Source organism: Carlito syrichta, unplaced genomic scaffold (assembly GCF_000164805.1).
Source record: "Carlito syrichta isolate Samal-C Ts95f unplaced genomic scaffold, Tarsius_syrichta-2.0.1 Scaffold314806, whole genome shotgun sequence".
NCBI classification, from domain to species: domain Eukaryota; kingdom Metazoa; phylum Chordata; class Mammalia; order Primates; family Tarsiidae; genus Carlito; species Carlito syrichta.
The window spans coordinates 175397-191038 of NW_007258902.1; the positions used below are offsets into that span (position 1 = coordinate 175397).

The 15642-nt window shown below is 39.4% G+C and overlaps 1 protein-coding gene across 1 annotated transcript in view; it reads right to left on the reverse strand.

The window, feature by feature from the left end:
- The window catches only part of LOC103274562 (contactin-5), a 517374-nt gene that overhangs the window by 142251 nt on the left and 359481 nt on the right, over positions 1 to 15642 (reverse strand). The window contains exons 11-12 of the mRNA XM_008072000.1: positions 10011 to 10138; positions 7038 to 7213 (exon numbers count right to left, since the gene is read on the reverse strand). Coding sequence (XP_008070191.1) covers positions 7038 to 7213; positions 10011 to 10138 — 304 coding nt within the window. The remainder of the gene's footprint in view (positions 1 to 7037; positions 7214 to 10010; positions 10139 to 15642) is intronic.

A 15642-nucleotide genomic window follows, 5' to 3' on the forward strand; every position in this document is an offset into this window, starting at 1 on the left:
AGACTGTATTGTGCTTTGCAGATTATAGCAGGGGGACTCAACTCCCCAACAAAATCAGGAATCAATTTTTTTTGGAGGGCAGGCTCCTGGAAGTACAGGCTTTCCCTGCTAGGTAAGTGTTCTAGGAACCCATCGGCATCAGGGGTCCAGCTAACCTTGTTGTGAGAGGCTGCGTTAGGCTTCAGTGAATTTTTCTGGAAATCCCTTCCATGCATTTGCCCATTTCATGAGGGGGAATCTACGAGCACACGTGCCTACCTTGCACTGAGTTTCAGTCGTTTTTGACCCCAAACGGTGTGATCCCTGTGCCGCTGTATCCTCCCTGCTCACCCGATCTTGCCCCAAGCGACTTTTCTTTTCTTTCCCGCAGATGAAAAGAGTCCTCAAAGGGAAACATTTTGCCCACATGGAAGAGGTGAAACAAAGAACAGCAGAAACACTAAAAGGTATCCAAACTGACAAGTTCAAAAACTGCTTCGAGCAGTGGAAAAAGTATCTCGACCATTGGTGTATTACATCAAATGAAGAGTACTTTGAAGGTGACTGAAGTTTAAACATGTAAGAATAAATACACAATTTTTAAATAAATAAATTGGCTTTTTTTGAGGGGGGTTCCCTCTGGTATACTCAGGAGTTAAGGAAGAGTCTCTTAATGATAGACTGTCTTAGATGTCATCTAAGGAAGTCGTCTTTCATTCAATTCCAAAGTGTGCTAACATGAAATTCTAATTCTGTATAAAAATTTAAAAATCAAGGAAATAAATTATTTGGTTAGAATAACAATTTTTAGCAGACTTTCATGTATTTAGATGTATTAAAATCTCTGAAATAATGTAGCAGTTTGTTAAGCTGAGAAAATGCTTTATATCAAGTTTTAATTTTTTATTTCACAAGCATTGACTGAGTGTCTATTTTATGAGCCGTCTTAGTGAAAAGTGGCCAATATTAAAATGACACATTCACCCTTTCTTTTAGGGCCCCTGTAGTTTAGCTTATTTCATTAATACATAAAATGCATAGAATCACAGATTTAAATGGCATATTTTAACTATATGAAACACATACTAAAAGAAAGATGGACATTCTTATTTGCTATGGAAACGATTTGATTTAGACCTTGAGAAGATTGTGGGTGGAGATACTTTTTTTTTTTTTTAGCACAGACAAGTCAGGGAGAATGGACATAGCACACTTTTTTGAGATGGCCTCAAATTCAAAAGCCCTTGGAGGTAACCTCTTTCCATCCTGGCCTCCAAGTTTTGATTGGTTACTTACTGTATATTTCTGTCCTATTAAAATTACAAAATGGCTTTTTTGTTGTTGCTAAATCAGGGGAACGACTGGAAGCAAACATGTGTCAGTCAAGAGACTGCAGCGAACAGAAAGTTGATTTATTACTAGGTTGCCAGGGTTCCGAGCAAGAGAGAGAAGCCAGGAGGCTGGAGCTGGTCTGATGGGAGGATAATCCTTTAGCCAGACGGAGACCGGGAAGGTCTCTGAGTCCTGGAGGCCATATTGCTTGGAAGCATGGATATTACGTGTGAACAGGAGGAGTCTAAGAGAAGTAGATCCTTTGTTCCAGCCTCTGCCCTTTTGCACACTTTCTGCTTAGTGGTGAAGTAGCTCTCAGTCTTACCCATGCTAATGTAATGAAAAAAAAAGAATGGGACAGATGCCGAGGAGATCCCGCAGCTCTGTGACCGAGCAAACCCTGGCAGCACGCTCAACAAGTTCGTTGCTTTTGACACCATCAGAACTTATCAATCAGGAAAGAAAGTAGTGCCAAGTGAGTGCTTACTGTGCTCTATTCCAAGACTTTTTACTTCTTAGAGAAGCTAATTTCAATGTGGATCAAAGAGGAATAGAAGCATGTATAACCGGAAAATTGAAATAGGCTAAAGCTTTTCCGCTAACCCCGAATTCTCAAGGCATTAGGGGGTTTATATTGTGTCTTCTTTTGTCCAGCCAAGACTCTACAAAAACCGTGGGTGTGAACAAGACATGTTTTCTTATGATTCCTGTGCTTGGAATACAGGCTATCACCATCACTCCTACATTCTAACCTTCTGACATTCAGCAATGCCTGGGGATGGAATGGACCCCAAGGAGTGGCTCCTCATTGCACATACACTCTGATACTGAAGGAGAATCTGTGGATCAGCCTAGAACTAACTCAATAATCTCTACGACCCCTCGCAGTCCTGAGACACAGTATCTTTTCTCACCTTAGACTGCCCTTCTCTTTCTTTTTTGCCTAATCAAATTCTACTTTCGTAGGTCAAGGAGCATGTTCTTCCCAAATAATATTACTTCATGATGTTGTTATGAATAATCAACTTGCTGTGTTTTACATACTGTGTACTTGGCACACAGTAGGTGTTCAATCAATTCTTCATCTTGTTTTTCTCCACAAAAACAAAAGATCACATTCATCTCTTTCTTTTGCAATTGCCAACACTATTTGGCTGTCACTTGAACATGTAGTAATTATTTTTTCCTGGTCATATTTTTCTTGACTTAATATCCTGTACCACCTTTATGCTTGCTGAAGACTAGAGACAATTCTTTCTTTTATTTTTATTTCCCTACAGTCTATAGACAAGGTCAATGAATGTGGAGAGGGTAGCTTTACAAAAAAGAGACTACAGAACATAGCTTAAAAATCACGATAGTTCACCTTGTTATCCCAATTTATGTGAGCTTGGAAAGTTTTCTTCTTCAGTTTACGCATTAAAAAATGAGGTCAAAATTCTCACCCTGTCCTCCCAAATGTCTTGCTATAGCCAGAGAACTGGGTAACTACCAGGGACCGTGCTGCATGAAGCATTGGGGTGCAGTTGTCCATTGAGTTACAATTCAGCAAGTTTCCAGTGGAATGTTCCCAATGAAAAGGGCAATTCTCATGTAGGCCATTCTGATGACACATATGGGAGATATTTATCTGTGCTTGAAAAAAACAAAACAAACTCACAAATTACAGGCTGCCATGATATTCAGTGTAACAGTTCCTTATGCCTCATAGGAATTGAAACGTGCTTATATCCCATAGGAACAATTACAAGATTTCAAGTCACTGGAAAATAATGGATCACCACAGTCCTGCATGGAGACTGTGACTTTGGGGCCACAGTGCAATGCTTAGTTAGCTACTAGTGGACATTCTGAGGGGAAAAAGGGATTCCTGCAGACCTCTGGTCAACATCCAACATTGTGTCAAAACACAAGCATAAATGATTGTATTTGATAAAAGCCTGGTTATGAAGGTTGAAGCTTATAATGGCTGTCTCATTGTAACCTTTGCTTAACCAGTCTACGCTGAATGTAAAATCTAGAAACGATTCACTCCCTGGTCCACACAGCTGTCAGAATTATCTCCCTGAAAAACAAATCTGAATCATGTGGATTTCTGCGGCACTCAAAATAAAACTCAAATTTTACAGCTCGGAAATCAGGGCCTTCGAGGCCTCTCTCTGTTGTTTCCTCTTAAATTTATACAAAAATACTGACTTATTGTCTCCTGTGCCCCCTCACTGTGCAGAACCAGACCACAGTTCTCAGTCTTCCTAAAGCGTAACACTACGCTTATCTGCCTTTCTGTCTTTGCTTGACGGGCTCATTCTGTCTGAAATGCAGTTTCTCTGTGGTACCTGGCAAAATCAGCTAACCAGCTCCATCTCAAATACACCCCCTCCTACCAGTTGGTGACACAGAGCCCTCCTTCCCCGCCCCCCAGGGGATAGCTCCATCGCACAGAGCACAACTCATCCTGCTACTTGTGCCCCGAAACTGTGTTCTCTCAGAGGTGAAGGTTCATGTCTTTTACTTTGGACCCCCACAATGCTTAGCTTGTAGAACTACATTGAGTTAAAATCCTGAGAAGAGCCTCACTAATTTGCCACATTCAGTTGATTCATATAATTTGCCAGAAAAGTGATTTAGGTGAACTGGATCAGATATTTACAGCCTCATCGATTGCTTGGCCCCTTTCAACGGTGACTTCAATAATGGATTCACTCCAAATTAGTCAGATTGCTGGGTTTGTAAAAATGTGGCCTAAGAAAAGAGGGTAAGAGAAATAGTAGAAACGCTTTCATGTTTTAACTTAAATTTCAAAGCAATACTATTTTTTTTAACCTGGTGTGATTATATGTTTACTTACTCTCTTGAAATGCAGTCAAAAAGTGATAGTCTTTGTACGTTGTATATAGATGTCAGAAACTCTGCATGCAAAAATTTGATTCAAGTTTTGTCTACACACGAATGACTGTGTATGAAAGACACCATTCAATTAATTGAAAAATATAGCATCATCACTAAATCGTATTTTGGCATCTACAGGATATAAACATAGCGACCACTGATATCTCTGTTCTTCTCATAGAGACTTGGTTAATGTGTTTTAGATCTTACGCTATGCAGTGGTAACGCATTTCTCTTCTGATTTAGCTTCATTTAATCACCCTCTGGCAGGGGTCTGTCTCAGGGCATTTAGCCTAGACAGTGCTCCAATCAAATCATACTCTACTCTTGCTTAAGTCCCGGAATCCCATTTGGCTTTTTCACTCTGCCAGGGCACGCTCAACCCTAAGGTGAAACCCCAAGGTCCCTTCCGTGGTTCTCCTCTGAGTCTTGGGGCAGGTCTTGGTTCTCATCTGAGTCCATCCTGCACTCTGAATCCCACAGTCTTTCCTTGGCCTTCCAAACAAAAGTTATCCCCAAGCCCAGAAGGCATCCCAAATCTCCTTTCTTTGTATCATTTTTATTCCTCCTCCTAAAACGTATTATTTCCCAGACCTCTTTCACACGGAGAAAGGCAGAAGGGAAGTAGAATGTTGTTCTTTCTTCTCCTTGTCTTTTCATGGCAATACAATAGTGTTCTCTCTAGTGTGTGTCCTTGAAGCCAGCCAAGACCCAATTAGTGTTGCAGGCAATTGGGACAAAGATGATTTCTTTTTTACACTTCACAGTTTTGAAGCTTCCAAATATTTTTAAGTACATATGTATTTTCATAAATTATTCCAAATATACTGAAAGCGTATTTTAGTTTTACGCTTTAAAGTTAACGTTTTCTTCACTTCTCAGTATGATAATTTGCTTTGTTCGTCTGTCTTAGAGTTTATTATCACTCTTTCAATCCAGAGCCCAATTTCCACATGGTCTGTAACTATAAGGAACTGCATAATGTAAGGGGTCAATTTTGCACTTTCAGGGGTAAGAGCACTATATATGTAAAGAGGAATATAGCAGGTGTTATTAACTTCCAAACTTATGAAAATGATTTAAAGTATTTATTGATACTAACGAATGACGTCAACCTAAGATAGTTACATATAAGAGACAAAACCAAGATTCATATAACTTCACCAGGTCCCTTAATTTCTCATTGGTATTTTAGAATAAAGAGGGCGACTACTTATAAGAAAAACTATTGATTTTAGACATATTTTTACAGTATATATCTTATCACTCAAATGGATGTTTCCCTACAATCCTAACATATATTTTTAAAGGCATATTTTTTGTTGCTAAAATGTGATAATTTTGCATTATATTTTTCTGGTTCTGTTTTATGTCCTTCGTGTTATAAAGTTTGCAGGAAGGAATTATCAACCCAAGGTAAAGGAAGAAAGAAAATCACAAAATAGAGGAAAATGAATTTAATTTGACATGATCTAAATATTTTGCATATAACTTATTTAACCACGTATAATTAAAATGAATTTATTTAATGAGATGGTGAACACTGTGGTCGATAATTATTTCTTACTTAAATAATTTCTCCCATTGATTGCAAAGTAAACCAGGTTGAAAGGAATAATTTGGAGGAAGGTGTTTGATTTTTGTCACATTGGCAAATGCAACACAGAGAGGTCACATTTACTCTTCTTCTAATATAAATTCATCAAATGATAAAGTGGGAAAGTATCTTAGAAATTATCTGGTCCAACTTTTTCACTTCATTTCTCCATGAGCTTAATGGCCAAGCAAAGTGAGTGACTGACTGTATGTTACATAGCTGATTGGAGAATGAGCTGGGACCCGATCCAGAGAATTCTGACTTTGGATTCAAGGCTGTTGTCCCTGTATCACATAACCTTTAAAATAAAATCTAGCCGAAATGAGTTTAAATATTTGGGCTCACTATAGCCATGGTTCTCCAACGCGTCCCAACGTGTTTAGGGAAGAATAAACGAATATTAACAAGTACACAACTGCATTTGAAATTGAATTTGTAGGCAAAAATTGTATTTGGATCCATCTTTTTTAGCCAAGATAGAAGAGAGATTTCAGCCAAAATCTCTCCTTTTCTGCCACTCCAGTTCCATCTGTCTTTTTCTCCTCCCTCCGTAATTATGTTACTCTTTTTTACATTTTAAAGAAGTCAGTGGAGGAAGAGGTCTCTTTGAACTTCTCCATAGAGTTAAGACACTACTATGGTTCCATAGGACTTAGTGAAAAAGATTTCCCACTCCACTCAGTTGACTGCCACATAGATACATAATTTAAAAGAAGATATTAAATAAAAAGATTTGGCGGACAAGGAGTGAGTATGTCTGTGAATGCAGACTTAAAGTTGATGTGCATTTACAACTATGGGTTGCATGTTTAATCTACAGAGATTAGAGTTTGTGCTAGATGAAAGAACCTCTAAAAATTACTATTTCTTAAGGAGTAGGTCAGGCAGACATTTTGTTTATTGCATCATACTTACTGTGAACAGTGCTTTAAATAATGCAATAGCCATTTTATGTAGTAACATAACTTTGGAGGAGTACTGTGTAAATACTGGCAATAATAGTGAAATAAATAAAAGTGGTTGAGAAACCAGATTTACATAATGAAGTATTCTCAATTTCTTACTGGGGATTTTAATTACATATTACTTTCAGCTTGATACAGCATAAAACCATGGACAAAAGTAATTATTTTTATCATTGCTTTTTTCCTATTTTTTAGTGTTTCATAGATAAGAGTTTTTACATTTGAGTCAACATTTCTACAATCATTTCTCAAAGAGTAAAAGTGTATTCACTTACGGCCCTGATGCTTTCAAAATGTCCACCTTCTTTCTCGAAATCGATAGGCTGTCCTTTCAGAGTCCAGTAGAAAGTAACATCCAAGCTAGGATCATGAATTGCTTTGCAATTAAGGACGATGCTTTCTCCCACGGTTAACTCTGTTCTTTTAGGAGTAAGTTCTATCCTTGTAGGTTCTATAGAAATACAGATATATTAATTAACATAATCAACATGTCCTGTTTCCTTGCATTTATATAATTTTAAATAATAGAGAAAAACAAAGAACCTATATTGACACAGCTGCTCCGGATACATATGCCAGATTTCTCACATCTTTCAATAAACTATTATAAAGTTAACTATTAGCTAGGGTATATTCCTAGCTATATCCCATAACTATATGCTAGGGCATATTCCTGTGCTTATGCAGGGCACAAATGATTTAAGAGTCCCTGTTTCTATTAAGAAGTAACTTGAATTTAAACAGACGGGAGAGTCTGTAATTAGAAGCCATATTTGATATATTCTGGAAGGAAGAAAATTAGAAAAAAAAAAGAAGCCGCAGCTTCTCTGACCACATTTAAGGATCATCAGATAAGCAAAAGGATTTTGGCAAGGCACAGTGGCTCACGCCTGTCATTCCAGCATATTAGGAGGCCAAGGTGGAAGGATCGCTTGAGGCCAGTTGTTCAGGACCAGTCTGGGTCCCATAGTGACACCCCATCTCTACCAAAAAAGTTTTAAAAAATTAGCTGGGAGTGGAGGCACACGCCTGAAGTCCTAGCCACTTGGCTGGCTGAGGTGGAAGGATCTCTTGAGCCTCGGAGTTTGAGGCTGCAGAGAACTATGATTGTGCCATTGCACTCCAGTCTTGGTGACAGAGCGATCCCTGTCTCAGTACAATAAAATAAAAAGATTTTCACAATAAAACATATTTCACATATCAGAAGGAAGAATTAAGGAGGAGTTCACTTCCTAAAAGGTTATAGGATACTACAAGGCAACACAAAGCCCCTCCTCTCAATTTACTATTTTAGCAGAGGTAGAAATACTTTCCTGCTACCACACTACCTTGAATTTGCTTTACACTCTACAAAGCCCTCTTCTGGGTAGAAAAGAAGAAAAAGAGGCAATTGCTGCGAATTGTAAGATACCACTTTTGACAGGTAGGGGATGGCTTAATTGAAATATAGGAAAACAGGTGAAAACACTAGAAACAATGAGAAAACATCATTTATGCTTAATGACTTAGTGATTCAGGTAAATTTTTAAAATACAGACATTTTTACTAGGGTTACAGCAACTTTGAATCAATGAATAGAGGCTCCACATCTCAGGGTTATTTAAGTTAGTAACGAAATAACTATAATTTGACTTGTTTTGAATATAGTAGGGAGGTGATGAAGCCAAGATTTTGGCTTGGTGTCTTCAGTTAGATTCTTGGTTGTAGATACCTCAAGACTGACAAAGTGGTGAACAACAATAGTGTAATATTACTGTTCTAGCTTCATTGCTGGCAATACTATAGTCTGAGGAAACCCCACTTCTGATCAGATTCTTTAACATTCTTTAGCATGCTTCAAGACCGGTCTGGACAACATAGAGGACACCATTCCTACAAACAAAAGTTTTGTAAAAATTAGCTGAGAGTGGGGGCACATGCCTGTAGTCCTGACCACTTGAGTGGCTGGCGGGGGGGGTGATCTCTTGAGCCTAGGAGTTTGAGGCTGTAGTGAGCTATGATTGTGCCATTGCACTCCAGCCTGGGTGACAGAGCGAGCCCTTTCTGAGCAGTCTCTGAGAGGAAAATGCAACCCCAGAACAGGAATACCACTGTAAATATTAACAGTCTAGAAGTCAGATATTCTGCATGGCATTCTAGGTTCTGGCTTCATCAGAGATGACAGAGAATCACAGGACACTATAGTTTCAAGCTTTTAGGGCTGAGTGTTCTGAGTAACTAAATATCCCGTTAAGCTCATAATGAACAAAAAGATTTTTGTTGCTGTTTTTAAAAATTCGCAGAGTTACTATGGCCTTATTTTGAAAAAGGCTGACTAGCACCAAGAAGGGACGGGAGAGGATGGAAAGGTTGGTTTGGATTCCAGTAAAGCATGATATAAATGAAATCAACTTTCAAATCTTGTTCTTTTCCTCACTTGACGTTTTCCTCTTTTGTCACGTATCAGAGTACTGATCATTCTGATTTCTAAAGACAGAGAAAAGTCAGCATGTCCATATTTTATGACCAAAGTATCATTTGCCATATGATTGATGCACAATAAAAATATTATGATACAATTCAGTTATGAAAAATAAGTAATTTTGCCACCAAAGATATTATATATATATATATTTTTTTTTACTACTAAACAATGATATAGAGTCTCAAAAGTATGGTTTGGCTTGAAATGTAGTTCATTTGAGAGCTGGAAAACTAACAGAAAACATATGAGCAGTCATATTTATTAGACTAAAGAATAAAAGTCTATACAGACTTCATTGACGCAGACGTCAGTGGTCCTCTCTGGTCCCGGTTCATCTGAGGCCACTCCACGGTCACCCTTCCTCAGGTCCTCCTTATGCTATTCCCTTTTGTCCCAAATCCCCAGTTCAATCGCTAACAAAAGAATATTACACATTGATGCTAAAATGATTCTCAGTAGAGGAGAAATATTTTTATACTGTTGACATATTTTAAATGTTGAGCGCTGATGACAGCTTCAAAAAGCTTTTTATAAAAATCTGTCACAAATTTTATTCATAGTAAAATATCCAAATTTTTACCAATAAGGAGTTCCTTCCTTTATGGTCCCCTCAGTGATGAAAAGTGACAATCTGGCTGGGTTAGCACTGTGTTTGCAAAGTATTTTATAAACACGAGCACACACACTCATACGTGCAAAGATATATGCATGCATATTGTATTTATTCTCTTTTTGATAAGGCCATGAAACTATGCTGGTAAAACGCTGAGTCACGTGTGCTTACCTTTTATAGATACTGAAGCTATAATTTCAGCAGACCCAAAGACGTTTTCCCCTCGGCAAACATACTTTCCCTCATCTGATTTAGAAGCATTAAGGATCCGTAGACTCCCGTCTGGAAGAATAGCTATTCTGGAAATTATTAAAAAAAGGTTTTTTTCCTGTGTTACTGCAAATCAGTCAAATAGTAAGACACCCTGCTGAAGTCTGAAACCATTTCTAGGGTAATAGCAAATAAGATAAAAGACACCTGTGAAAATACGCAGTGTTCGCAGGAATGTCTTATCCTTCAAGAACTTATGCAATAAACCCATTTAATATCTTCTTATCTTAGAAAGGGGTAGGGAGTTGCAAGTTATTTTTTCTTTGACAGTTTTTGACAATTAATTTAAAAACTTTTGGAGGGAATGACCCCGAATTTGGTTATTAAAACTTGTTGCTGTAATACCACCGTGTGATATTTTAATATGGAGCTCAGGCATTTCACCTCCAACCGAGAGTGACCTCAAAAATAAAATAAAATAAGAAACAGCAAAAAACATAGCAGAGGACAAGTACAGAACATGAAATTAATCGTATACAGCCAGGAGATGATTTATGGCGGCTTCTCTATATTGCCTCCAGAGCAACAAGGGTATGAAAATGTGCCCTGCTGCCTGGGCTGCTTGCTCTGCACTTTTTTTTAAAACGTAAGAACAAGATATCTAAGTTTGCATTTGGGCTCTTTCAGACCTTTGCTAAAAGTGGACCTTCAGTTATATATAAAGGTGAAAAATTAAAGCATTATTAAAATTTTTTAGAAGTTCAGTTAAAATGAGGCTGACATTTGGAATTACCGTATTCTCTTGTGTATTTATCACGCCAGAATTATACAAGTTTCAGATTTAATTAGTACTTTTGTCCTTTTCTCCCTTCTGTGTTTCTGAAATATAATCTATCATTTCACCAGTGCATTGACCCACTCCAGCAACCTGAAACATAATAAACGCGGCTGTTGTGGCTTTATTTGATACACTACTAACTTTGCTAAGAAGATTTCTCTGAACTTAAAATCCTGAAATTGTATCCTTCTATTTCTGAGAGCAGTTCATTTCAAGGCATACGATTAAACTTTCAGATTCAAGTGTAATGACTAAAGGTTTAGTCAACATTCTTTATGTTATTTTAAAATGTATATTCCATCTTGCTAATCATCCAGTTAATGGTTATTTAGAGCATTGAACTTAATAACAATTGATATTAAATTCCAAGCTGCTGAAATGCTGCTTTTGAATTTATACTTACATATTGCCATTAATAAAGATACCAGTTTAAAAACATCATATGGTTTGCAATATGGATAAGACGTGATTTATAATGTGCAAGAAAGACGAATTTAGAAACAAACCAAACTAGAAATAGAGAATTTGATTTTGTAATTTGTGTCTAGGAAAGATGCTATCTTAAGATATTTGGAAAACACAAAGCCCTTAAGAGTTATATAATCCATTCAAGATATTCAATAAAAAGTTGTACACATTATTTGTTCATTTCTTATAAACATGGAATATGATGTATTTATTCCATTTCAATCCCAAATATACCTATGTTACAAAGCAAGGTGTTCGAAAGAAAAACTATACTCTTTGTAAACAAATAGGCATCCTCTTGTAAGCATTATAGGCTATTGACATGCATCTATTATGACTATAATTTGTGCTGATTGTTACTATCTTGAAACTATCTGGATCTTACTGACTGGAGTAAGTTATAACTTAGCAGGTGAGAAGTTTGACTTAAAGTTCACTTCCTTTAAGCAAATAAATGTGTCTTAGAGATTGGCAGTATGACAACCCTTGATTTAAGATGAGAGCTTTCTTACCGACAAGAGGCAACATACATTCTCCTTTTAAAGATGGTTCATGTAAACTCCTGCACTTTAGGCCACTGATCCACTTGGGGATGAAACATTTTGAATACCGCCATGTTTTTTGATCTGTCAGTTGGCAGTGTCATCTAACCAAAATCCTGTCTGCTGATTCAAATTACAAACGCTTACCAGATGTGGTCATTTTTTTAACTTTAAAAAAGAAAAAAATTAGCCGGGCTCGGTGGCTCAGCCTGTCATCCGCTTGAGGAGGCTGAGGTGAATGGATTGCCTGAGCCCGCAGGTTCGAGACCCGCCTGGGCAGCGAGACCTCATCTCTGCAATAAATCAAAAAATCAGCCAGGTATGGTAGCGCACGCCTGTAATTCTGGCTACTTGGAAGGCTGAGGCGGAAGGATCGCCGGAGCCCAGCAGGTCGAGGCTACGGTGGCCGGGAGCGGCTACTGCACTCCAGTCTGGGCGACGGAGGGAGACTCCGACTCAAAAAAAAAAAAAAAGAAAAGAAAAAATTGATTAGATAATGAGTGAGATTTTCATGATAAGCCTGGTTATTGCACACACCATTACTTAGATAATTGAATATTGAATTGATATTTCCTTACGATCCAGCCTTTTTATCTGCCTTCTCCCCTCTGTTATTGCCATGTGGCTCTAACATTTCAGAATTTTCAGATTTGGGGATTGATTTTGCTAAACATCCTCTGACTTAGAGAAGGATGAACAGGAAGAGGTGAGGTGGTGAGGTGAAGGTTTTTGAGAGGAGGAAGGAGTTTTAGAAATGCAAAGCAGTTGGGCTTGGTGGCTCAGCTTGTAATCCTGCGCTTGAGGAGGCTGAGGTGAGTGGATTGCCTGAGCCCACGGGTTCGAGACCCACCTGGGCAACTTGGCGAGACCTCATCTCTACAATAAAATTAAAAAAAAATTAGCCAGACGTGGTAGCGCGTGCCTGTAGTTCCAGCTACTTGGAAGGCTGAGGCGGAAGGATCTCCAGCGTCCAGCAGGTTGAGGCTGCAGTGGCCGGGAGCGTGCCACTGCACTTCAGTCTAGGCAACAGAGTGAGACTCCAACTCAAAAAAAAAAAAAAGAAAAGAAAAAGAAAAGAAATGCAAAGCAACTCTCTGGCATCCAGGATTTGAATCACGCTTACTGTATTCCGGTCTCTAGACCATGAGTTTCTTTTCAGATCTAGAGATGTCCAGGTTTTCACCTTGCACTTAGTTATGGGCTTTTTGTTTTGTCATCTGCTCAGTACCCCAGTCCATCTCAGATATCATTGTGCTTACCCTGATCTTGCAGGGATTTATTGTTGATTTCTCAGGGCCTATCTTAATCTCCAAATTTCGGGGCCATTTTTTGGACTTTGACTTTCTTCTTTGGGTTACCTGTTAGACACTACATAATTTAGTATAGATCTTTCCAAGTAGCCTGCTTGCTTGGGATACCTCTCTACCTGTTACCACATGATTTAGTGATTATGCTCTGACTTCTAGTTTCGATGTTTTTTTAACCACTGAAATTTATTTTCTCACAATTCTGGAGACTGGAAAGTCCAAAATCAGGTGCCGGCATGGGTGGGTTCTTCTGGTCAGGGCTGTCTTCCTGGCTGGACACCACTGCCTTCTTACTGTGTGCCTTCTGGGCCTCTCCTCAGTCCATATGCAAGGGGAGAGGGAGAGAGAGATAGGGGAGGGAGAGAGGTGAAGAGGGAAGAGGAGGGAGGAAGGGGGAGGGGGAGAGAGAGACAGACAGGGGGGAGGGGGAAAGGAGAAGGGGAGAAGAAAGGGAGAAAAGGAGGGGAAAGCAGAGAGGAGGGAGTTGAGAAAGAGAGAGAGGAAAAAAGAGATACAGGGAAAGAGAGACAGAGAGAGATAGAGAGAGGAAAGAGAGAGACACACACAAAGAAACAGGGAGACACACACACAGAGAGACAAACAATAATTACAGAGAGAAAGATAGATAGATAGATAAAGATAGAGAGAGACAGAGAGAGACAGAGACAGACAGAGAGAGAGAGAGAGAGAGAGAGAGAGAGAGAGAGAGAGAGAGAGATCTTCCTCTTCTTAAAGGTTGCCACTCCTATTGTCTAAAGATGGCTCCATTCATGAATGGAACAAAGGAAGAGGAGCCATTCTCCTCATGGCCAAAAGAGTGGGCCTGAGGGCTTTGCCTCAGTGTCTCGACAGGGGTTCGTGATCCAGAGAACAGCTGCATCAACAAAGCCAACGTAAACATTGGCACTCTTTGCTTTTGTCTCTACTTGGTTTCTCTGGACAGGACATACAGTACTCTTTTTTCAATCAAGAACCCTTCCAGAATTTTTTGCCCTGACTGTAGGGTGGGATGTGGCTATAGACCAGGGCGGAGGAGAGAACCCAAAGAGAGGCAACGCAGAGGCTTTTCTCGGGTCTCCTACGGTGGCCCCCTAAGAACATGGATATACGCGATTCAACGCTGTGTGGAACTTAAATCTCTGCCTATGTCTTGGGTCCCTCTGTGGATGAAACAGCCATCTTCTTTTTTTTTTTTTTTTTGAGTTAGAGTCTCACTCTGTCACCCAGGCTGGAGTGCAGCGGCACACTCACAGCCACTCCAGTGTTGACCTGCTGGGTTCTGGCGATCCTTCTGTCTCAGCCTTCCAAGTAACTGGAACTACAGGCATGCGCCACCATGCCTGGCTATTGATTGATTGATTGATTGATTGATTGATTGATTGTAGAGATGAGGTCTTGTCAAGTTGCCCAGGCTGGTCTTGAATCCGTGGGCTCAGGCCATCCTCTCAACTAGGCTTCCCAAAGTGCTGGAATTATAGCCGTGGGCCACTGCACCCAGCTCAGTCATCTTCTTAATAAGAGAGGCAATTACACATGAAACTATAGCTAAAGGAGGTAAGTGCTAGATGGAGACACACTTTTCTGAAGAACATGATCCCTAAGCAGAGACCTGAAAGAGCAGTAGAAATCAGTCCACTGGCTGAAATAGGAAACGAGTAGAGAGCTTTCGTCCTATTCAACAACTCATTGAGCAGATTCTAGACGCCAGGTACTGTGGATAGTCTCTGGGATATGATTACAAATATGACCCAGCTCCTACCCCTAAGAACCACAGGGTAAGAAGGAAGAGTTAGACAAGTAAACAGGCAATCACCACTCAGGGTAGCCAGTTCCAGAAATGGTAAGTACAGGGAGCTTTTGAGGTCCACAGCAGGGGCAACTCCCAGTCCTGGGAGGTGGTAAGAGCATGGTTAGGAAAAGTATGTCACAGGAGGTCATGTTTCACTTGAGTGTTGAAAATTAGCTGACCTCCTTCTCCTTGTTTAAGAAGGAAATAGTTAAAATAATCTGTGGATAAGCCTACTGAATGTTTCCCTAATTACATTTCTGAATTCTAGTCGTTTACTTCTTTTTTCCAAATTGCACATGACTTCTGCATTTAATTCCTTAAAGAGCTGATCACTCTTTTGCCCAAACTTTTCATGGCTTCCCATGCCTGCAAAATGACACATTTCTCAGTAGACAGCCAAAGAGCTTCACCCAGTGATCACCATAGCTATCACTTCCTACTCTGTAGATCTCTAGACTGTCTTATAGAACGTTCTTAGTATATGTGTTTTATTTTTTATTTTATTTTTTGTGTTGGAGTCTCACTCTGTCACCCAGACTGGAGTGCAGTGGCCGCTCCCGGCCACTGCAGCCTTGACCTGCTGGGCTCGAGCGATCCTTCTGCCTCAGCCTTCCAAGTAGCTGGAATTACAGGCATGCGCTACCACGCC